This window comes from Athene noctua, chromosome 11, assembly GCF_965140245.1.
Source record: "Athene noctua chromosome 11, bAthNoc1.hap1.1, whole genome shotgun sequence".
Lineage (NCBI taxonomy): Eukaryota > Metazoa > Chordata > Aves > Strigiformes > Strigidae > Athene > Athene noctua.
This window is the reverse complement of record NC_134047.1, coordinates 20,056,740-20,078,348: the sequence shown is the minus strand read 5'-3', so window position 1 is coordinate 20,078,348 and position 21,609 is coordinate 20,056,740. Positions and strand designations below refer to the sequence as shown.

At 37.3% G+C, this 21,609-nt stretch overlaps 1 protein-coding gene across 3 annotated transcripts in view; it reads left to right on the top strand.

Annotated features, from left to right (window-relative positions):
• Nucleotides 1-21,609, top strand: part of PCDH11X (protocadherin 11 X-linked) — a 507,363-nt gene that overhangs the window by 358,418 nt on the left and 127,336 nt on the right. For all 3 annotated transcript variants that reach the window (XM_074915248.1, XM_074915249.1, XM_074915247.1), the window contains one exon: nucleotides 12,345-12,543. In XM_074915248.1, the coding sequence (XP_074771349.1) occupies nucleotides 12,345-12,543 (199 nt within the window). The remainder of the gene's footprint in view (nucleotides 1-12,344; nucleotides 12,544-21,609) is intronic.

Below are 21,609 nucleotides of genomic sequence, written 5' to 3'. Positions count from 1 at the left end.
TAACAATAAGCATTTACCTTCCTGTAATTCTTCACCAAGAACCAATACTATTATAAATAAAGTAGGATTCTTTTTTAAATCGTGATAAATCCCTGGTGTTAAGAAGGGTCCTGAAAGTGTTTAATTAGGCAACAACAAAAAGCATGAAAAGAGCAAAGCTGATTCTGTAGATATCTGATGATCATACTGAGATATAATTGAAGTAGAGAAGCCTGTTGCTTCTAATAGTTTAAGTGCCTTGCACACCCACTGCATGCACTGAGTACAATAAAATGTTCTATCACACGTTCTCTTCATCATACCCAATAAATGATCCATACTCCTGCAATAATAGCAGGGATAATTAATTCCAGCTTAAGTATTTAGAAAATTATTAAGTGCTGCAATTACAGGCTTTCCAAATGGCAGTATTTAGAAGCAAGAAGCTATTCTCTACACTCCCCCCCTCCCATATCTGAGTGCACTGAAAAACTTCAATTCAGCAACATAAGGAAAAAGCCCCTGCAGGAGTGCATCTTAATGTAGTATTAATTGGGTAAAGGAAGAACATAGTTCAGGAACACAGAGGGTGCATTTGGAACAGGACAAGTAATCTGAAATACAAGTTTGATAAATTCCCTTCATCTCTGTGCTGTGGTTGCTGCAGCACTTTTGTTTATATTGATCTGAACGGCATGGAAATTTTCTTTCATCTGTCATTTACATTCATTTTACCTCTTGCAATTGCCTCTGCCAGCTTACATGCTTGTTTTCTGGTGAATCTATTAATAAGATTTCTAGTACATCAAAAGAATTTCTTCTGTGCAAAGGTAGAATATAAGGTGTGGGAGGGTTCCTAGATTCAATTTTACCTACTAAAAGTTATTAATGAGTTCTGCGAAGTGAAAAAAAAAAAAAGAGAAAAGGATAATGCTAATTGCAAGCTATAGATTTTCCTCCATTGCTTACTCATTTAGCTGGTGACTTACAGAGTAGAATATTTACACCATAGCTTTCTTCTGATTGCAGTATGCCTCCTGAATTGACAAACATAGGACCAAAGGTTAAATTAATTAAAAACAGTAGAAGAAAGAATGTAATTAATGTTGCAGGTTTGTATTTACATGTTTTGCCTGGAAAATGTGTGAAGTGCATTTTGTTTTGTGCAAAGCAGCGACACTGTATGCCAATGAAAATAAGAAAGCGCTAAGAAATAGCTTAAAGAGTAGAATTAAATTGAATTGTTTAGTTGGGAAAATTTATGCATAAGGATGGTTTCAGGGTGAGCAAGCAGGGCAGTTACCATGGGTATTCGATAGTGTAATTGATACAGGGATGCAAGTCTGTGTGCATGTGCATGCAGCTGTGTGTGGAAGACACCCGTGCCCGTAGCGTCTCCCTGTTGCCCGTGTGCCTTCTGCCAGCTCTGCTGACGTTACTGTTACTGCCCGTCCACGCACACATTTTTCCTGCTGGTTTATTTCAAAGGTCCTCCCTGAGTCTCAGGTATCTACAGCAATTTGCCTTCTCCTGAGCAGTAAGGATAGAGTGTTCTTGCATGACTGCACGTCACAAAGGATTTCTGCACGGTCACGCTTTTGTGGATCAACTAGAGCAAGCAGTTCCCTTTCCTGATCGCCTCCTTGGTGGCAGAGTTCTGAAAGTATTGCAGCTTTCTAGGTTGCAAGTTCAGTGTGGCTTGTATGGAGAATAATATTTACCTCTGATTTAAGTGATTATCTGAATAATTCTGAAGATGGTAGCAGTGTTAGTTTTCTGTGCAGCAGCTGAGGAAATAGAGGTAGCCACTGGATGCACTCAGGGAGCTGCAAACGTGGCATTGCCTCCCCAGGCCCTTTAATTTCTCTTTGGGGTTTCTTTACTTGAGCATCTTTTCAAAGATGTGGGGAACTTGGATTCAGGATTGGATTTAAGTGCAATTAAGTTGCTCTTAAGCAGAACGTTGGTGTCCCCTGTACTGCTGAGAAGCACTCGGGGGGCTGTGTGGGCAAGTCCGCCGGCAGCCCCTGAGGAAGAGCCGGCCTTCGTGGCTCGCTGCCAGTGCCCACTCCTCACTTTTACTGACTTCTCTACGATTTCCCCTTGGTGCTTTATAAATTTTTTCCTTAGCACCTTTCTCTTGACTCCTTGAGTTACTTCTGTCTCAGTTTCTACTTACTGCGTGTGGCTTGAGTTCACCTTCTTTCTCTCTCAGCTCAGTAACTTTGTCGGGAAAGCGACCCAAGGTCACAGCTCTGTGTTTTATAAAGCCGGGTCCCTGGTGACAGGCGCCTCAGCCTCACAAGACTGGACCTTGACTTCCAGCTCCCCTCCACAGCCGCGCGCTCTCGGTGATTTCAGAGCATCGATCCCAGGGTGCAGTTTGTGGCTGGGCTGGAAGGGGGTCAGTTGCCGGTGCCCGGGTCCGGCCGCGGACAGGCCACCTGCTCTCCGTGGCACGCAGCGGCTCTCAGCTCGCTTTGAGAGGAGACGACTTTCCTCAGGCTTCAGCTGGAGCCCCTCAATTCTCCTTGCCCACAACTGCATTATTTCTTTATGCAAACTAACATATGCTGCATTACTTCAGTAATTTGTATTGTATCTTTTACTCTGTGAAGAAAGATGAGTAAGTAATCTTAATAGTCCCAAAGAATGGCTGCACTGAATATGAAAATAAGCTAGAAAGATTTAAGGAACAAGGGAAGGCTAATGGCTTTATATTTTGCTTTCCTGAAATTACACAAGTGGTGAATTCTGAAAAACAGTTATATATTCTGATTATCTGAAAGGACAATTGCAGAGACATTGCTCTGTAGGAGCAAAGGATGATATCAATGATACCATACAGCACTTTAATTTGTAAAATTTTTTCCCATTTCCAAAGAGATATTTCAAATGTCCATTTAAGAGTGCATTACTAGCCTGTAGCTCAACTCATTTCAGTAATATTGAATATTTCATGTAGTCTACTGTAAATAACAGCTAAAAATTTATTCATTATCACCCTAATAATATAAGCTGAGAAAATAGTGATGCAAATGGGAGATTTCTGCCTTTAATCAAATAAAACATAATGCTTTTTCTTAAAACAACTTGAAGACAAAAACGTTTGTTTCAAATATTTGAAATAAAAACAAATATTGCAACAGTGTTCACTGTGGCATTTATCACATAGCATCTTTCTTATTTACAATAACAGAAGATTAAAACAAAGAAAAGTATACCAGTCAAAAATTCCTTTATTGCGGTATATGGAATAACTTCTCATATTGAGAGTAAAACTTCTGTCTGACAGTTGGAAAGGCAATTCCAGGATACATGTTTTGACCCTGGAAGCTTTGTTGGATTTTTCTCAGTGGTACCTCTTCTAGTAAAAGTTTTCTTGATCCAGGAAAGATTATCCTGTACCACTGGAGTCCACTAATAAGTGTAATGCTGATCAAAGTCTCCGTACTGAAATGTTGGATTTTTACTTTGTACAAAGCAAATACAGCATGAACTGCATTGCTGCTTGTAAATTTTGGTCTACAACTTTATTTTACACAGGCCAGTAGGTTTTATTTGCATTCTCTTGCCTCTTCCCTAACCATTTCACCTGAAGGTGGACTAATTATAGTTGCCATGAGAATGTACTTTAGATAGGTGACCTCATCTGGCAAACACACTGTATATTTAAAATTAAGAATGGGCAGTCTAAGTGGTTAAAGGATATTTGCTGAAGGCCAAAAAAATGAATGTAGCAAGCAAATACTGCTACAGGAAGAGGAAAAGAGAATGCTTTCACTGTCTTGAGTTTCCAGATAGCCCATTTTGGGTAAAAGATTAATTTTTGTCTATTCTTTCTCTTCTCCAGAAAGAGCAAGATGCTTTTTTTTGACAGCTGTGTAAAATATATTAGTTATGTTTCCATTTTAACTATCATCAGTTCCCATACTAGCTAATCAAACACATGATATCAAACATTAGGTATTTACTGCTATAACAAATTAAATGCTGTTACAACAAAGGTGTGCTATCGTAACAAATGTAGTGAGATAGTGAAACGCCAGAGATGTTTTTCTACTCACTTTAAAGGGCATTTTTAATTTATGTTTTTAATTTTTGTGTTGACACTTCTCAGGGAAATATTGCAGAAAACCTGCTTCTTTTCTATGTCAGGGTGGAGCAAGGACTGTCTGCTCCCTGGGGCCAGGAGCAGCGGGTGGTGCCCATGGGTTTTGAGGATACTGTGAATGATATCAAAATTGGTGGAAAAGTAGTCTAGAAATCTTTGGATCCAAAAATATGGGGCTTTTTCCTAGAAGAAACTGAGGAGGTCTGTCTTTCTCCTTATTCAAGAGGTATGTCATCCTCTTCAGGTTCTGAGCTTACACTGCAGACTTGCTCTCTGCCCTAATTCGTGTACCTTTTTTTGTTAACCATAGCAAAGTGAGTTCACATCAACAACTGCGTATGTGAATAACAAATGTAAGGTTATTCCATGTCTGTGTCACAAATGAACTGCTTGGTAGTCATCCCGCTCCGATATCCTATCCACACCTGCAGGACAAGCTTCTGTGGAGCCAAGATTTATTTTGGAGAGTGAAACAGAGCTACACAACTACTTGTTCTAGAGTAGTTAAGAATACTCCTTGAGCATGTCTTACTAAAAGTATGCGTCTGTGTTTTTCTTCTGACTTCAGTACACTTTCAAGCCAAAGAACCAAAAATAGATGAAAGCCCCTTTTTCTGGGAAAGACTACGAATAGCTCCACTTATTGGCTAGAAATGATGAAGGCACATTTTCAAGCCTCTTCAGGTGAATACTTGTGATGGCTTGTGAAGTTACACACGTGTGTATTGCTTCAGAAAGTTTTGACCTTTAAATGAAAAGCTGAATAGAAAAAAATCACAAATGGAAATTGAATCAGGTTCTTGAGATTTCTTCCAGGTCTCTATAGCTCTAACCACCTCAGCATGCTTGAACTTAATGGCTTAGCCTTGACTGCTATGATGCAAAAGTAGGGGCTGGAGGTCACCGAGTAATTCACTGGAACAGCATTTATTGTTCCACAAATCTATATATACCTTACTCACAAAGAAAAATGAAATCTGTTTATCTGAGCCACAACTGAAGTGTATAAATTATCAGAATTAAATTAGAGCCTTGAGTGCCATGTACTTTTACAAAAGTATAAATTCGGCTCTATTTCAGTATTAACATAAAGAAAATACTAGGTAAGCAATAGTGTTGCTTTTAAAAGAGATATTCAGAACTATAATAACACACAATCAATATTTCTGCTAAAAAAGATCCGTGTTGTTGACCCAGCAGTCAGAAGTTATGTCAAATATTACCCAAATGTTTCTGTACTATTGTTTATGTTCTTTTAAGTAAAATGGCTTTGCCTATCAGGAATCAAGCATTCAAGATAACATCAAAGATGATAACAGGGGAAGTAAAGATCATATTAAATCAGAATTGAGACTTTTCTATTTCTCAACCTTAGCAACAGCACAGCCATAGTGCAACTTTCATGTATAATTTTTATTTAATCACATGTCAAATCGAAGACTTACATGGATTAAACTTTAAAAAGCATGCTTTCAGCTATCATTTTGACATCTAGTTAGCATACAATAACTGCCTTTCAAAAGCTAAATAAAACGTTTGACATGCTTTAAATGTTATTTTCAGTTTAATTTGCTTTTTTATTTCAGTTCTTTGTTGTTATTTCAAGAAGCTCAGAAAATACAATTTAATTGTTAAATGTTTGCTAGGAAATGTCGTATGAGATACACTCTTCGGTACAACGAGGATTGGAGTCTGAAAATAAATACCGATTGGGGTTGGTAATCAGAAGTTTGTGAAGTTCCAGGTTTATAGCGTCTTTGTTTAGAGATTATTTGGCTAATGAGTTTGTTCCATGACCTCTGTGCAGCAAGAGGAAGAGGGGAGTATTGGCTTAGCTTCTAGTTACTTCAGTGGGAAACAGCATCAGTGAAAATTTGCTTCTTAAAGCGGGTGGTGGTAAAAAAAATTTCTGTTGCTTATCCACATGAAAAAGGGTTTCACAGAATTATTCTTTTGCAATAGCCCATAGCTGAAATATATGACATTTTCGCTTATCAGTTAGGTGCAGTTTTACATGCCTGCAAGAAATGCCTGTAGGGGCATGTAAGTATGATTTTAGAAAGGCACCCTGAGTAAGTAAGTGTGGTAGAGTTACAAGATAGTCTTGCAAGATTATTTCTCGTCACTTGAGCCAAATCTTTGTGTGAGTGTATCCAACTACAAGATCTGACAATTTTAAGTAATTTCCATTTGAGCAGGTAAGGGGGCACCGTCTGTTCCACCATTTTGCTGTTACTAATTCTTTCACTGAAAAACTACAAATCTGTCCAGGATAATCATCCATATTGAACTTGCATTTGTCTGGGCAGTCAACCAAGCTTTCACTTGCCTTGTTGGAATTAATAGATGGTGCTTCCTGCATCTAAAAAATTAATAAAGTGGGAGGGGTTATTTAAATCAATAATAAATGAAAGCTATTTACATATCTCATACTATGGAACAGTTAGATTGTTAATCACAGCAAGAAAAATTAAAAGTATTTATCAAAGCTTTCTGTTCTTTAGAAGGAAACCAGGTGGTGTGTTTTCCATTAGTAATTAGCGAGGATGTAAGATACCAGTTATTAATGTTAGTGATATTAAAGCAGGAGGACTAGAAAAATTTATAACAAGAATGTCAAAGGATTCTGTTGGGTTTCTGAAGTTTTATATAGCTGAAAGTGTAGTGTTTTGCCAATATTTAAAAGACTAAATATGGTAAACTGGGGAAACAGTAGGTCTGTTTGATTTGACAAACACAGAAAATCAGAAGCTGAAAGGGATGCAATCAATAAAGGTGGGACAGTAGGTGATACAGATGAACTTGTTCAATAAAAAGAAGGGCTTGTTCAACAAGCTTGATCTGTATGAGGTGACAATTAAGGCTAATAGTATTGGCAGTAGTTGGGGGTGTTACTTTTTCATGTGAGATAAGGAAAATACTGGTTTTAATGTCCACAAAGTTTGGACTTCTGAAATCAGCTGGATATTGTCACTTTGATGCACACTAACTCTCCCCTTCCCGTCCAATAGTCAAGCTGTTTATTTTGCTCTTTTTTTTAAAAAAAAAAAAAAAAAAAAGTCCTATCCAGGATCACTTCAGGTCATATTGAAGAAATCATTATAAACCAACTGCTAAATCATAAAAGGTGATTACAATAGTGATTCATTATTAGTGAATTAGAACTAGTGTTTCTAGTTGTGTGTAATAATGGTGACCAGGAGTATTCAGCATCTTTATAGATGCTCAAAGAGAAAATACAGATCACCGTTGGTAAAACTTTAGAAGTTAGTCTAATTTGAGTGGAAAGTGATAATGAGCTACATGATATATTTTGTCCATTACAAAGTAATCAAGAAAGCATAGTAAGATCTTAGATTTAGTGCTCCGAGCTACAATATGTGTGTGAAATCCGGACTTATGAAACAATTGATAGAAACTGTTTGGGTCATAATAGCTATGCAGTACGCTACTAAGTTTAGGGAAAGGAAAAATAAACCCACTAGCCTGTCTGTCTTCAGTTTCAACACAAAGACATGTTTCCCATTGGGTTTGTAGTTGCATCCTTTCAAGCTGTTTATTTTCAGGTTATTCTGAGAATTTTACATTGATAGTATCTGGGTCCAGTGTGTCTCAATCAAAGAATATGGAACAAAAGATTGTTGTTTTGGAACAAAAGGTGATAGTTGAGTATAAAAAGATTTGAGCTGGAAATTGTAGTTTGATTAGGGATTTTCTTTAACTGAGAAGTACTAGTCGTAACTGAAGATAGTTGTTTTCTGGTTAAGGCATGCATTTCATACCTTCCTAGCATTTGAAAGACATAAGCAACTGAGAAAATTAATATTAGGAGCAAAACTAGATTTTAAAGTAAAGAAATATTTTGACTACTTTTTTATTCTCTGGCTGATAATAGTGGAGAAAGATGTTGAAGTAGTCCTAGTCTTTTACTTTTTTAATGATATTTTACAGCATCTCCTAAATAAGATCTGTTTCAAATCAGAATTATCATCTAAATAGTATAATTAATTCAACATAAATTAAACAGTAATATTTTTTCTTTATGATCTCTTTTTAAAAGGATATTAATTTGCTTCAATGAATGAAGATAATAAGGTTAATAGTTTAATGTTCCTCAGTTGATATCTGCTGCTTTTTCTATTACCTTTTTTTCAGTTTTTGATTATAAATTGGCTAACCCCTGGTGTATAATTCCAGAAATCATCCTTCAATGTATCCAAAGCTATTTACTTTGACTCATCTTTTATTATTCCCACTGCCACAGTCTAATTATTGTAGTGAAAGATTGAACACAGAATAGTTTGGGGCTTTGATCAGTCTTCATATAAATTTCAATAATGAGAGTAAAAGGTTTGCGGTTTTCTGAGATAATTTGATCCCTCCAGACACACACTGGTTTTACAAAACGCAGTGGATGCCATATGAGACCTCTGACAGAATCTGTGTCTGGGTTCGTGACATCTCTGGAAGCAAAGTTCTTTTTTCATAGCAATAAAGAGTAATTTAATATTGTTAAATATGTCAGAGAAACTATACGCTACTGTACATTTTTCCTTGAATTTAGACTTAATTTTCCCCTATCAGTCTAATTGTCTATATTACAAGTTCCTACATCAGCAATTTCAGAATCCACTAAGAATACATAATGGGTTTGCTTGCATTTCTCTCTTTTTGAAAAAATATACTAACTGTCAGTCAAATAAATAAAACAAACGATAATCCTTGTTATTCTATTACTATCAGTGCTAACTCCCTTTGGAGACAAATAGAAAAGCAGCTGGAGTCTGAGGATTTTTTATAATCTTATAAATTGAAATTTAAATGCCTCAAGGAGGAAATTTCCAAAATAATTGTGACAGAAGATAAGTCCCAGCTTTTGGCAAAATTTTATTAGAATTACTTGTTCCAGATCATTGTCTGATGCCTGCATGAATTAAGAAAATGGCAGCACCGCCATGTATAGAAATAGCTGGGGTTTTTTTTCATCTTGATAAATTCTTCCAAAAGTACTCTGTCATCAGCGTTATCAGGTGTGACATACTCAGGGACACTATCAAATTAAAAATCATGAGCCTTTAGCTGATGCCAGTCTATTTTAAATCATATGTTTTTTATCTTTCCTACTAATAACATCTCAATTTATATAACTAAACATTTACAATTTTCTACTGAATGTGAGGGTTAGTGAGGTTTTTAAATTTGGTCAGGGTATGGCTTTTGTTTTTTCTCACTGGACTAGGCAGTTTATAAAAAGACTTGGTGACTTTCTGGTCTCCTTTACTGTCATCAGCTTAAGAACTTTTGCTATATTTTGACAACAAACTGTGAAAATAAATATTCCTTTGTTTCAACTCAGTGAATCCCAGTTGCACATAATAATAACCATTTCATTCCCAGGCTTTTGCAAAAGTTAATACTGCTATCTAACTCTACAACTTGGGCTAATGATAGTTGAAGAATACTTTATTCTTAAGATTCACTGGTATCTGGGAGATGAGAAGGGACAACCAAGCATGAGTACCAAACAGCACATGCCCAACGTGAGACAGCATGAAGGCAATGTAAACCTCACAAAATACGGAGTTTTTACAAACAGTTCACACAATGTCGTTGATTTTTCATAGATACTGTGAATAGCAGACTCAGTTAAGAGCAAAGAAGTAGTATATTCCATTTCTACATGTCGTAGCTGTACATCTGTGCTAGCTTGATGCCGTTTTGTATGCAGAGTTAATCAGAAATATTGCAGGGGTATTTTCACTGGATCAACTCCACAAAACTTTAGTTATTCGGACTTTCAGTTAGGAGTCGACTGAGACTGCTGGTACGAACAGGGCTCTGAGAGGCAGTTGACAGTTAAGGAGGAGAATAGTGCTAAGTCATATCAGGAATTTCTGTGGATCCATCTGTTTTTTGGATTGTGCAGAGACACTCCGTGTATCTCTACCCGTCTGTGGTGGGAAAAGGATCAGCCAGCCAGTGGGAGGAGCAGGACCACTGTCCCAGCCAGCCTTCCAGAGAGCCCTGGGAGCAGCTGCAGACAGCTCGCTAGAGAGTTAAATAAGGAGATTCTTCTGGTGTCACCAAAAATGCGGAGAGGGGATGTGGGCGTGTTAGCTGTGAACCTTTCCCCATCTGATTTTTTTTCCAGTGGGCTGTAAGGCTTCTTCTGCAGGCACAGGAGGGATGTCTTCCCTTTCTATCCTGTGAAGGGAAGTCATTCTGTGTTTAGGTTTCCAGAGCTCAACTGATGTCTTGGCTTGATCTGTTCCAATTTTCTTAAAGATTTGCCTAATGAGGGAGAGACTAAAATCTGCAGATTTGGTAAACAGGAAAGCAGGACTGGAAGGCAAAATGTACTTGATGATAAACAGATGAAATCATCTGGAAAAACAGAATGGCAGGAAGAATGAATGCAAAGCGCCGCACTTAGGCTCCAGCAATCAATGGCAGTAACCAGAAAGGGAAGAACTAGCAAAAGATCATTAGAAAAGGAGCTGGGCATTATGGTGGTTGGCAAGGAAAATGTGTTACGCTGCCATGAAAAAGGCAAAGCACTAGTGGAGCCTGCAGGAGATGTGAAATGATCCTTCTGCTCTACTCTGTGCTTTAAAGATCTCAGCTGAAGCTCCGTAACGAGTTTTGAGCAGTGCACAGAGAAGCATGTGTGAGCACGTGTGCAGGGGGGAACAAGCAGTAAGAGATATCAGAAGGCACACAACAGATTGAAATAATAAGGTCTGTTTATTCTGAAGTAGACTAAAGTGCCAAATGCCAGAAAGATGAGTGGGAATAACCAGACCATGATGGATGGCCCTGAAGCAGCAATTTATTTTGTAACAAGAAAGAAGCAGGTTAGACATTAGAAGAAAACTTCTCCATTAGCAATGGTGAAACACTAGAACAGATTTTCTAGGAAAGCCATGAATTTCTTACTGATAGCTTTTAAGAAGAGTTTTTGCTCACATCTGTCAGGAATTGCATAGGTAAAGTTGATCTTGCCATTTTCTTGGCTGTACCACACTGTACAGCAGCTGTCTGCGGGCATATGTAGTAATGTCACCGTGATAAAGAGATTTTGAAAAGTAGAGGAACTTAACTTTTTAGCAAAATCTTAATACAACTGTTGGTGTTCAACACCATCACCTATAGGAATCAAATATCTAGGGACCCCCGACAACATCTGCTGTGTTACACACGCAGTATATACTTTTTTTTTTTTTTTTGCATAAATGCATCAAAAATGTGATCTCCAGCTTTACTAATCCCAACAGTTGTGGATCTGGAAAGTCTTACATCGCCTTTCAAATGGAATTTTGAGTAACATCAAGCTAAAAACATTATAAATTGTTATTTTATTTTATTTTTTTTTAATCCTGATGTTTCATGTTTTCAAAACACACAGAAATATGACACATGGAAATAAGCAAGAGAGCTGCTTATTTATTTGTTTGTATTTTCTTTTAACACTTGGACATATTTACATTTCAGTTATTCAGCTCCTAAATCATGCAGAGTCAGGTAATGAAAATACTGTCCTGTTCCTGATGTATCAGGTGCTTAATTTCACCTGTCCCTTCCTTTGATAGCTGTCCTTGATGCTTTTCTTCACAGTTTTCTCTTTCCCAGCTTCCAGCCTTTTACAGCTAAGATACAGGTCTGTGGTGTAAAAGAAATCAAAGTTGTAATGAAATGTCTGAAGGAGAGTAGTGGAATCTACATTTAATTCATTAGTTTAATGGATGTGCAAAATCTATTTAAGTTGTTTTCAATACATAAGGCTTGTTATTGTTTGTTCTTTCTCTACCTTAGAAGAATCCAACAACATTAGAATTGTGTCACATTTTTTAGGCCCAAAAGTGTGGAACAGCTTTTAATGGGAGAAAAAATGTTTTTTGAAAACTAGAAAACTGAGCAGTGAAATAAATTGAGCCTCAAAAAGTGATTGAAATCTCCAAGTCAATATACAAAAGGCATCCAAAGACTTGTGAAGTCTGACAGAATCTCTTTAGTTTGAGGTGTCTTTCATTTTGCATCAGGGCTTACATTTTTAAAAAATAGAAGAAAGCAGTGCTGTCAGGTGAAGCGGTTTTGAAAGCAGGCTGCCTGTTCATGAAAGCCTGAAATTGTGCACAACTCTAGATAATGTGTCTTCAGCAGATAACTGAAATAATACATTTCCTAAATTGCTTGCATTAAGCAATTACTGATACTGTAGTGGAAACCATATAATTTTCTTCCTTCCTTGTAGCCTCAGCGCCGAGTCACGTTTCACCTACCAGATGGCTCCCAGGAAAGTTGCAGCGACAGTGGGCTCGGAGACCATGAACCCACGAGCGGTGCTAGCACATCGCACCCTCTGCCCCTCGGCTTCCCCCAGGAGGAGTACTATGAGCAAGCTTCACCCAACAGCCGGACGGAAGGAGACGGCAACTCAGACCCAGAGTCCAGTAAGTGATGAACTCTGGCCATCTTACTTGTTAAATCATCTGAGTGTCAGAAGCGGGCTTCTTTTTCAGCCAATTATTAAAACTGAACGTTGATTTTAATGTGGCCAAAGAAGCCCTATATTTCTAAAAATGTGAAGCCTGACCATTGGAAATAAAACAGTCTTGAGCTGTAAAGAGTTTATGGATGACCTGGTATTTTTATAGAGCTGCTGTGCTATGTGCAGAGGAGCTTTCTGACGAGGTTAACGCTGTTGCCCTTACGGTCATAAATACTGTGCTGAGGGACTTCACGCTTTTTAACGTGTTTCCCTATCCAACAGAGCTGCACGTTGTAGTTTGCTTTAACAGGAAGAAACTTCTGGATGATGAGTAGGTCTGTGAAGACACTGCAGTCTCCAGAAATAAGGGTTTCTTGATTTGTCTTTTGAGAGCAGCTATGGTATGTAGGAACAATCTCAAAAGAGTTTATCATCTTACTTCGGCCTTTATCACTGGCTTTTTACCATATTGAAAACAGTTTGGCAAAATCAAGGTGAGTTCGGGACCACGCCAGAGCTACGGATACTGGTATTTCTTTCTCTGCCATGATGTGATAGCCAGTTAGAGACTCCACTGTACTTCAGTCAATTGTTAATTGTCCAGGGGCTCTTTATCTGGATTAAATTGAACCATGCCATTGATAAAGAGACACCTGAATGTGTGTAAGCCTCTAAGGCCTTGTTAGCGGCCTAATAAGTGATTTGAAAATACATCTGTTCTGGGCAAAACTTGGCCCGAAAGGTGTATTTCAGCTGCTTTAGTGTATCGTGAAGAATGAATTAGTAAGTCCTATGCACTTGAAATAGCTCTTTGAGAAGGTAGTTACATCTCTACACTGGCAAATGCAGCATCCAGCAGAGAGCCTTACCTCCCACTCTGAGCTGGCTCTGACAAATTCAGCCTGGCTGTTGGAAATCACACTGCTGACTTTGCCTTGCGCTGCCCGAGACTAAAGTCTGAGGGGCTGGTCTGCACGGATGAGGGCCGTTCTCTCTTTTTCCTATAGTTCAAGAACTATTAACTGGGGATCCTCAGTTTTAGACTGTTTAATAAAATTTGTGAAGTTGTACAGTTCCTGAAATAATGGCAGAATATTATTTTTTCTGAGCTGATAGACAGCTGACAAGAACCATCAGAAGTTTTTGATGTTGTGTTGAAAACATTATTCATCGTTCGCTTTTGTTTGTGTTTATCGATTTGAGACTGCAAAATACTCTTAAGAATACTCTAGGCGGTCAAACTGAATTCTTCACAGAATGAGGGTCTAAAGGGCTATAAATATACCCCCAGAGAAATCAAGTTATATATTGTGTTTGCTGGTTTTGCTATGCATACTCATGATCCGAACTCTTTTTCCAGCTCTCTTTTGTTGTCTGTAACTGATACTTATGCTTTACTGAAGTGAGCATAATGAGCATGGCACCAGTATTTGAATCCTTTCATGCAGAGAGTGTGGGACAGGACTTGGTGTGTGAGGAGCTATCAGAACAGGCATGTGGATCTTGTCTTGCCATTTACAAAGAGGCTCAGGATTTGGATTTACCAGTTTTTTGAGCCCAGTGTTTCCAATTTCAGAAGCAATATGGATAATGACTCTTCTAAAATGTTGCCCTAAAAGTAATACAGCTTTGACATCTGACTGTCATTGGTACATATCACTGTGTGGAGACTAAGTAGGCATCTGATGTCTTTTCAAGTGTGAAGTTGAAGAAAGTTTAATCACCTGTCTAATTACCTGACAGTTCAGTTTTAAACTTGAAATCACAGTTTAATTAGCATTTATGTGAAAATTTTTTGCCCTTCTAACTTGTATCTTATTGAAACAGTTTAACTGACACAATATAGTGTGATGCTTAAAGAGTGTGGAAAGTGTAGATTGCAATCCTTTTTCGTGTTTTAGGTTTATATTAATACCAAAATATTATAAACCAAAGTATCTTGTGTGCTGATCTATGAGTGTTCAGCCTAAGGTTCATTGTTTACCTGTGCATGTGTGAATACTTAATCAATAGTGAAACAGTGAAAATCATTCTATATTGATAGTTTCCTCTACAAACATGCTGCTACATTTTTGATTGTTGTTTTTTTTTTATCTAATTTGGAGTAGCATGATATATTGATTCATGGACCAAAATGTTCTTAATGCGAAAAGAGAAAGAAATACATAGTCAGAAAATATGAGTAGAATTCGTACAAGAGAATAAACATGGCCCTCAATCTGCCTCAAGATCTTTAATATCTGACCTGTCTTAATCTGAAACATTGTCTAAAACATTAAACCTGATTAATCATCTGATGGTGATTTAGTTAAATTTTGCATACCAAGGAGACATAGGGTTGGGATGAAACAACTTCAGTAACGTCTAGAGCCTACTGAGACATTAAGTGGCTTATGAAAGCTGATGGCAGATGCCACATCACACAGGGATATATTCAAAAGTGTTTTCTCCTTGTTTTTTCTGAATGTAGTTCTTATGTTTTATTTGTTTCTCTAATATTGGAAAGCATTGTATTTTGGAAACTTTCCATTTATTAGCAATAGCAAAGCATTTATTACAGAACACTGAAAAAGATGAGCATAACTGAAACCAACAAAAGCCAAGAACTACTGGTGAGAGGAAGCCTTACAAATTCACATCCTATACAGGACTGAAGCAAGGCAGGAGAAATAACTGTAAGAATCAAGTTCTTAGAAAACTATGAGCAATCTAGATGTACACCTTTAAAATTAATTGGCTGTACTAATTAAAATTAGAAATAGGCTATTTAAAATGATTTGTCTTCTCTTACTTTAGTTATCTCCTCAAAAAAGTGCAGTGTGCTGTGTGGTAGATGCATCATAAGGAGGAGATGGCAATAAACTGTCACACAAAGTAAATAGTAATATAAAAGTGCATGTAGGTTTGTAGAGAATGTGATCCTTAAGTAACAGGATTAATGTAGGTGGTATTAATATATTTTCTGCTCATAAATTGTTCAAACTAATAAGGATGCTCCAATAACTCTCTATGCTGAGGATTTTAACCATACCACTTTTTTTTTTTTTTTTTCCTCCTCTTTTTTCCCCCTGTATTGTGTTTAAATATGAAATACACTACAAATGTAGATGAAAGGTAACAAATTCTCTTTGGGTAAAATTCCCTGGCAAACTGTCTCTCAGTGGCGCCCACTTAGTGACTGTAAGCAGTGATGTTGACCGAAGTGGTTGAAAGGTACATGTTACCAGTTATGCTTGGTTATTTAATACATGTGTAACATATTTATGACAAATTTTCATGTTTCACTTGTTTTTATAACCTTATCAAAATGATTTGGCGCTTTTTTTTTTTCCATTAGAGAATTAAAATTATTTTTCTTTTATCTGGAGAAGACAGAATACACCCAGTTCAGCTAAGAAATTGGACACAGTAAGAGGAATATCATTCCAGCTTTTAGGGGAAAAAAAAAAAAAAAGGCAGAAGAACTGAAAGTAATCTGCAATTAAACAATTACAATTATTTTGTTTAAAGAAAATGGAAGTATAAACAAAGATAATGGCTGCTTGTTTGCACCTTCTCTTGTAGCAGCTCAAACATTTGTAGAACTGTTTGGGTGAACTGGATAGAAGAATTAATCTGGATTCAACCTAATGTAGGTGGGGGAAAATGTTATTTTTAAACAGATCAATTCCCCAATTCCATTTGTTACATGGGGCACTACTTGTGGACCACAAACAAGGGAATGACTAGCTGGGGAAAAGCTTATGTTGGCTTTAAGTGATCATCAGACTTCAAGAGAATTAGTCTTAAGAAGAATTAACACTGTAATCTATGGTATTTAGCCACATAAGAAGGAGGTTTGCAGAAAGGATGACATCTGTTCATGATTAAAGATAGCATAAAGTAGCATATATTTCTTCCCCAAAATTAAAAGCACACTTTCACCTTGCCTTAATTTTTGATAAGGACAATGTTGATGAGAGCAAAGACAGGCTGATGAAGAATGATGATAATGGAACTAAAAGTCAGAGCAGGTTCAGTGCATTCATGTGGAGGAGAGGAGATAATCTTCCTCCCAGGATATCAAAACCGATAGTGTTTTCCTTATTTTTCTGTAATTCTAAGACACAAGGTGTCAACAAAAAAAGTGTTTGGTCAAACTTTGCTACTGGAAAACATTTACAAGAAAGAAACTAAGATATATGTAAACAGAAATCAATAAATGGTATTGTAGGTTTCCCAAGAATGGTACTGGATTTCTATTATCTCAGTTCAGTGACGTGTATTTTCAATACATGTATAGCTAGTCTATATAGATTTAAGAACTAATAACTATTATTCTGACATTAAGCTGGAGCATTAGTAATTAAGTAGGAAAAAACACAGATTAATACAAGAATGGAAAAATCTCCATCATTATCCTCATTAATGAGTTTGGCATCAAAAAGCAGGAACGCGTCAATGAAATATTCTGCCATCTCAAAGCCAAGCATCACTGAAGATAAAGAGGAGGAGGTGTGTGTGACACAAGAATTGGATTTTCCTAAGGATTTGGAGTAATAGCAGTGGGATGAAATCTAATAGCTGAGAGTCTTTCTCATAGGAACGGGTGTATGTAACTAGTGTATAAATCACCAGCTAAAAATGACATAAAGAAAAAAAACAACTGAGTCTTCCAAAGATAAAGTATAAATCACCAGTAACTAATGTGATTGTGAAAAAATCCTGGGTTACTCCTAGAACAGGAAAGAAAAGAAAGAAAAAAAACCCCAAGTGGACTATTATAAATAGTGTTGGCTTTCCACATTAAAGAAAGGTGAACTCACATGAGAAACAGATGTAAAGAAATATTATTAATAACAAGGGAATGGAATGCCTATATACAGAAAAAGGAATTAATATTGGCTTGTTTAAACTGCAAGATAAAGGCTGGCTGGGGATTAGGCTGCTTTCAAGTAACAGCAGAGAATGTGGGCCAAAATGAAGCGCTGGGTTGCTTCCCAGGCAAACGAACAGGTGCTGTCTGTGAACCAGCCGAGGCCAGAAATTTGGGGATTTCAAACAAGATCAGTGAGGAAGTCTAGAAGCTGGGAATGCTAATGCTAACAGGTTTTAGAGAGAAGCTTGATAAATTTATGAGAGGAGCAAATAAATTGTCCTCCATAATAGCAGCAAATCTAGTTTGTGATCCCATTTCTAGGTTGGTAATATAAAAAGCTGTCAATGAACGTGTTTGCTGAGTCTCAGTTCTGTGCTAGCCCTTGGCTTCCAGTTCCAGCCCCGGGCTGGACACCGGGCTGGTGCATCGCCGGGCCGGGGAGCTTTGCCCTGCGCCGCCGAATGCCTGCGCTGGCGGGGAGCCGTGCTGGCAGCCCGGCCCTTCACAAACACAGGGACACACTTACCTTCACAACGGCTCACAGGGTCCCGTAAATCTTGTTGATGTCGTCTTCAAGAAGAAAGGGTCAGTGCTGCACACTGACGGCAGGCAGTTGAAGATAGAAAGTCGCTCTCCCTGGGGAAAATTGGCTGCATTTTTTTGCCATGCTGACTTGTCTGATAATCAGAAACTCTGCAGTTGCTGAAATATACTCTTTAAACATCATCAGTAAGACTGCTCTGGCAGCTGGACTTCAGACCTCATGCTGGGGCACAAGAAAAAATAAAACTACAAAGTTTTAAGTATCTTGTTCCCTGTCCGAAAAAGGAGGCTTAGGAGTGCTTGCCAGCAGTTATGACTTTTTTTTTAATGGTGTTTTCATTTTTTTGTTCTCTTCTTGGGTGCTTTTAGTTCCACAATAAGGTTGAAATGTAGCAGTGATATTTTAATTCGGTTGTTGTTGAGTTATAAACACACTATGGCGCTTAGGTCTAATTTGAGTAAAAAAGGAAGATGCTGTCATTAGTTAAAGATAATAAATCTTGGCCTAAAATACATCCCAATCTACCACATCTGTCCGTTGGGTCCTTTTACTTCTACTGTATTGGGTTTTTCTATCCCCACGGCTGAACACTAATAATTAATTCAGAAAGTGCTGAGGTAATTAATCTTTCTGAGCAATAGTGTTTGATTGATCTTCTACCTTTAATCAAATTAGCTTGTATGTAGGTGGGGAAATGTAATGGCTGACTACGGTACTGTACCACTTTGTGAAATGCCAACCTTTCCGATGACCTCCTGAGAGCGCGCCCATGAATCACGTATATATAAACCACCACAGCAATCATTAAGTGGCTGTTTGATTTAAAAGATGGGGAACTGGCAGAGATCAGAATCAGAATGTGCTCAACATTCACATTTTAAAGTATGTCTCCTTTAGAAGTGCAACTTTATATCTCTGTGGCATATGTTTGAGGGCATTGAATGTCACAGGCTGACAACTTGCGTGGATTTTCCAGATGTTTTAGCTATCTGTTTCTAAAATAAAATAACTGTCTTGTCTCAAGCACATACAGTGAAGCAAGCCAACAGAAACTCCTATAAAACCAAACATTATGATATCCTTGATTTGTTGATGACTGGAGACTTGGAGAGGGGGGAATAGGTCAGATTGGAGAGGTGAATTTACAATGATACAGATGAGTGGCTTTTACAAGCGGATTTTAACTTGTACCTAAGAGGATACATATTGCGTATTCAGGAATAATTCCATGATTTAGTAATTTGATCCCTGAGTGCCTGACTTAAGAGTTATTAATGCAGCTGACATAAAATGGAAAAAATGGACAAAGCAAATTAAATGGAAAAATGCAAAAGCAAGAAGATTGTACAGCTCGGACCCTATCAGTCAAACACAGCACTACAAACACAGGCTCTCATTTTTAAAATCTTATACTTTCTGTAAATAAGGAGCACTTTCTATAAATTCTTCTAAAAGTAAATTCTGGATATTTTGTTGTTGATATCAGAATGTAATGCTGCGGTGTACATTTCCTACTGTTCAAAGAAATGTGAGCTAAAATCAAGTTTTCCAAGGGGCACCATATTCTTTCGTTCAAAATCAATGGGGATTGTTGAGGAAAATCAATGGGGAAAATCTGTTGGGTTTTCTAGACTACATACTGGGATGAAGTCAATCAAGCAATAATAATGTGTTTGTAAATACCATCTAATGTTTCTCTTGACTGAGGTTTTAAAATAAGTTACTCTGTATAAAAAGATTAGAAAGAATAGCTCCGCCTTGCAGTTGAGGAATCAGTCATTTCTTGTGAAATAATAAGGAAGGCCTTAAAGTGTTTGTTTTGCGGGGTTTTTTTTAATAATAAATGAGATCTGACATCTATAAACAGTGATTTAGTGGCAGATGTTCTGTGATATATATTTATGTTATCACTTAATCTGACACGGTAATGGATAATCCTGTTTTTTTCTGTTTGAAGTTTATGAAAGTTTAAAAATATAGCAAGCAGCCTCATAGGGCAGAGGTGGATAGAAAACAAATCTCTTCCCTCTACTTTTTCAAACTCCTGTTAGATCTGACTACCTGTCATATTTGCTGTAAATAAAGCCCCTGAAGTTTGGCTGGGTAAATGGAATCTAATTGGAGCACCCCATATCCAGGAGTGTATTAGGACTTTGATGGTTACGATAGCTTGAAAAGTCACAAAGGGCACAGATTAAAACGGAAAGTTTATCTGGAGTGTATGAAAGCTGAAGCCATTGATAGAGTTCCCTTCTGATGACAGCTTTGAAGACGAGTGTATCCTGCGTTATCTTAAATCTAGTTATGGATGAGATAGAAGTTTATCACAGGGAAGCAGACCTCTGCGAGCAAAGCAACCCCTTATCTTGTCCACCGGGTTTGCAAATGACAAGTGTGATGCCTGGGCACAAGTGCCAGGTGGCAGCGGGAGTCCGGGATGGCAAAGTCACCTCACTCCAGCGAGGCTTCTGTCTGAGGGAAGCAGTGGCCAGCCCTTGACAATAAGCCTTTCTTTGCTTCTAATTTTTATTAGGCCACCCATACAGTAAGATAAAGTTCATACGACATCTGTGTTTCTATTACTTATGAGCCACAAAGCAAATAATTTTATGTCCTTCTCCTAGATGATACAACTTGTTTTCTTTTTTTTTTGTCAAGTCAATCTAATCAGTGTTCAGGAGGAACTTTTAGCAATATGAAATATTAAGGTGTTTCTTAGCATCTAGTTCCTGTTTTAAAATCAGAAATAAAGAATAAAAAATTTTAAAGTATATATTTTAAGCCATGTGAAATATTACATGATTATAATTTCATTTGAAGTATCTTAATTTATTATTTATTTCCCTGTGATTAATGAAAAATGTGTCAGGAAATATATTTAATGACTGTCTGAAGATACCAGTCTGTCCTAGAAATTAAATGGAAAAATTGTATTTATTGAACAAAGAAGATTCCCAACTGATAGTGCACTTAAAATCGCAGTATTTGCTGAGTCAAATCAGATCAAGTCAATAAAACTAGTGATTGTTGTCCTTGTTTGTGTAGAGATGTGGTCATCCTTTTATTTGATGTTTTCCTTTTCACTTGGATTTTGGTAGGGAAATAGGATTCAATCTTGTAGTATGCATTAGGAACAGCTAGAATTTTTGTTCTAAAAATCTCCTGTATATCCATATATTCCTGAATAAAGGTGATACTTTTGCCTTTACTCTTCAAACGTCTTTTAGTCTTCTGGAAAAGCAGCATGTTTTTAATAAACTGCTGTTTCTGGGGTTTTTGTGGTTTGGGATTTTTTTTTTTTTTTTTTTTTTAGGTTTTGTAATCTGCGTTGTGATCCTTTTATTTTCTGGCTGCTTTTCAAACCTTGACTTTGCTGTAGTAAGGTCAAGGGAAGGCTCAGAAACCCTTGCACAGGCTCTGCATCAGGGGAACGCAGGGCTGGTGTCCTTGGTACATGCTGTTGATCCAGCCAGTATAACACTAGTTTTTCTTCAAACCTATTGTTTTACATACACATGCTGAAAAATAAAATATATTTTTCTGTGTTGAGCTGGAGAGACCTAGACGAAATATTTATGATGATACTTTGGGGTTTATATTGCATCAAAGGTTGAAATTCTCACCTT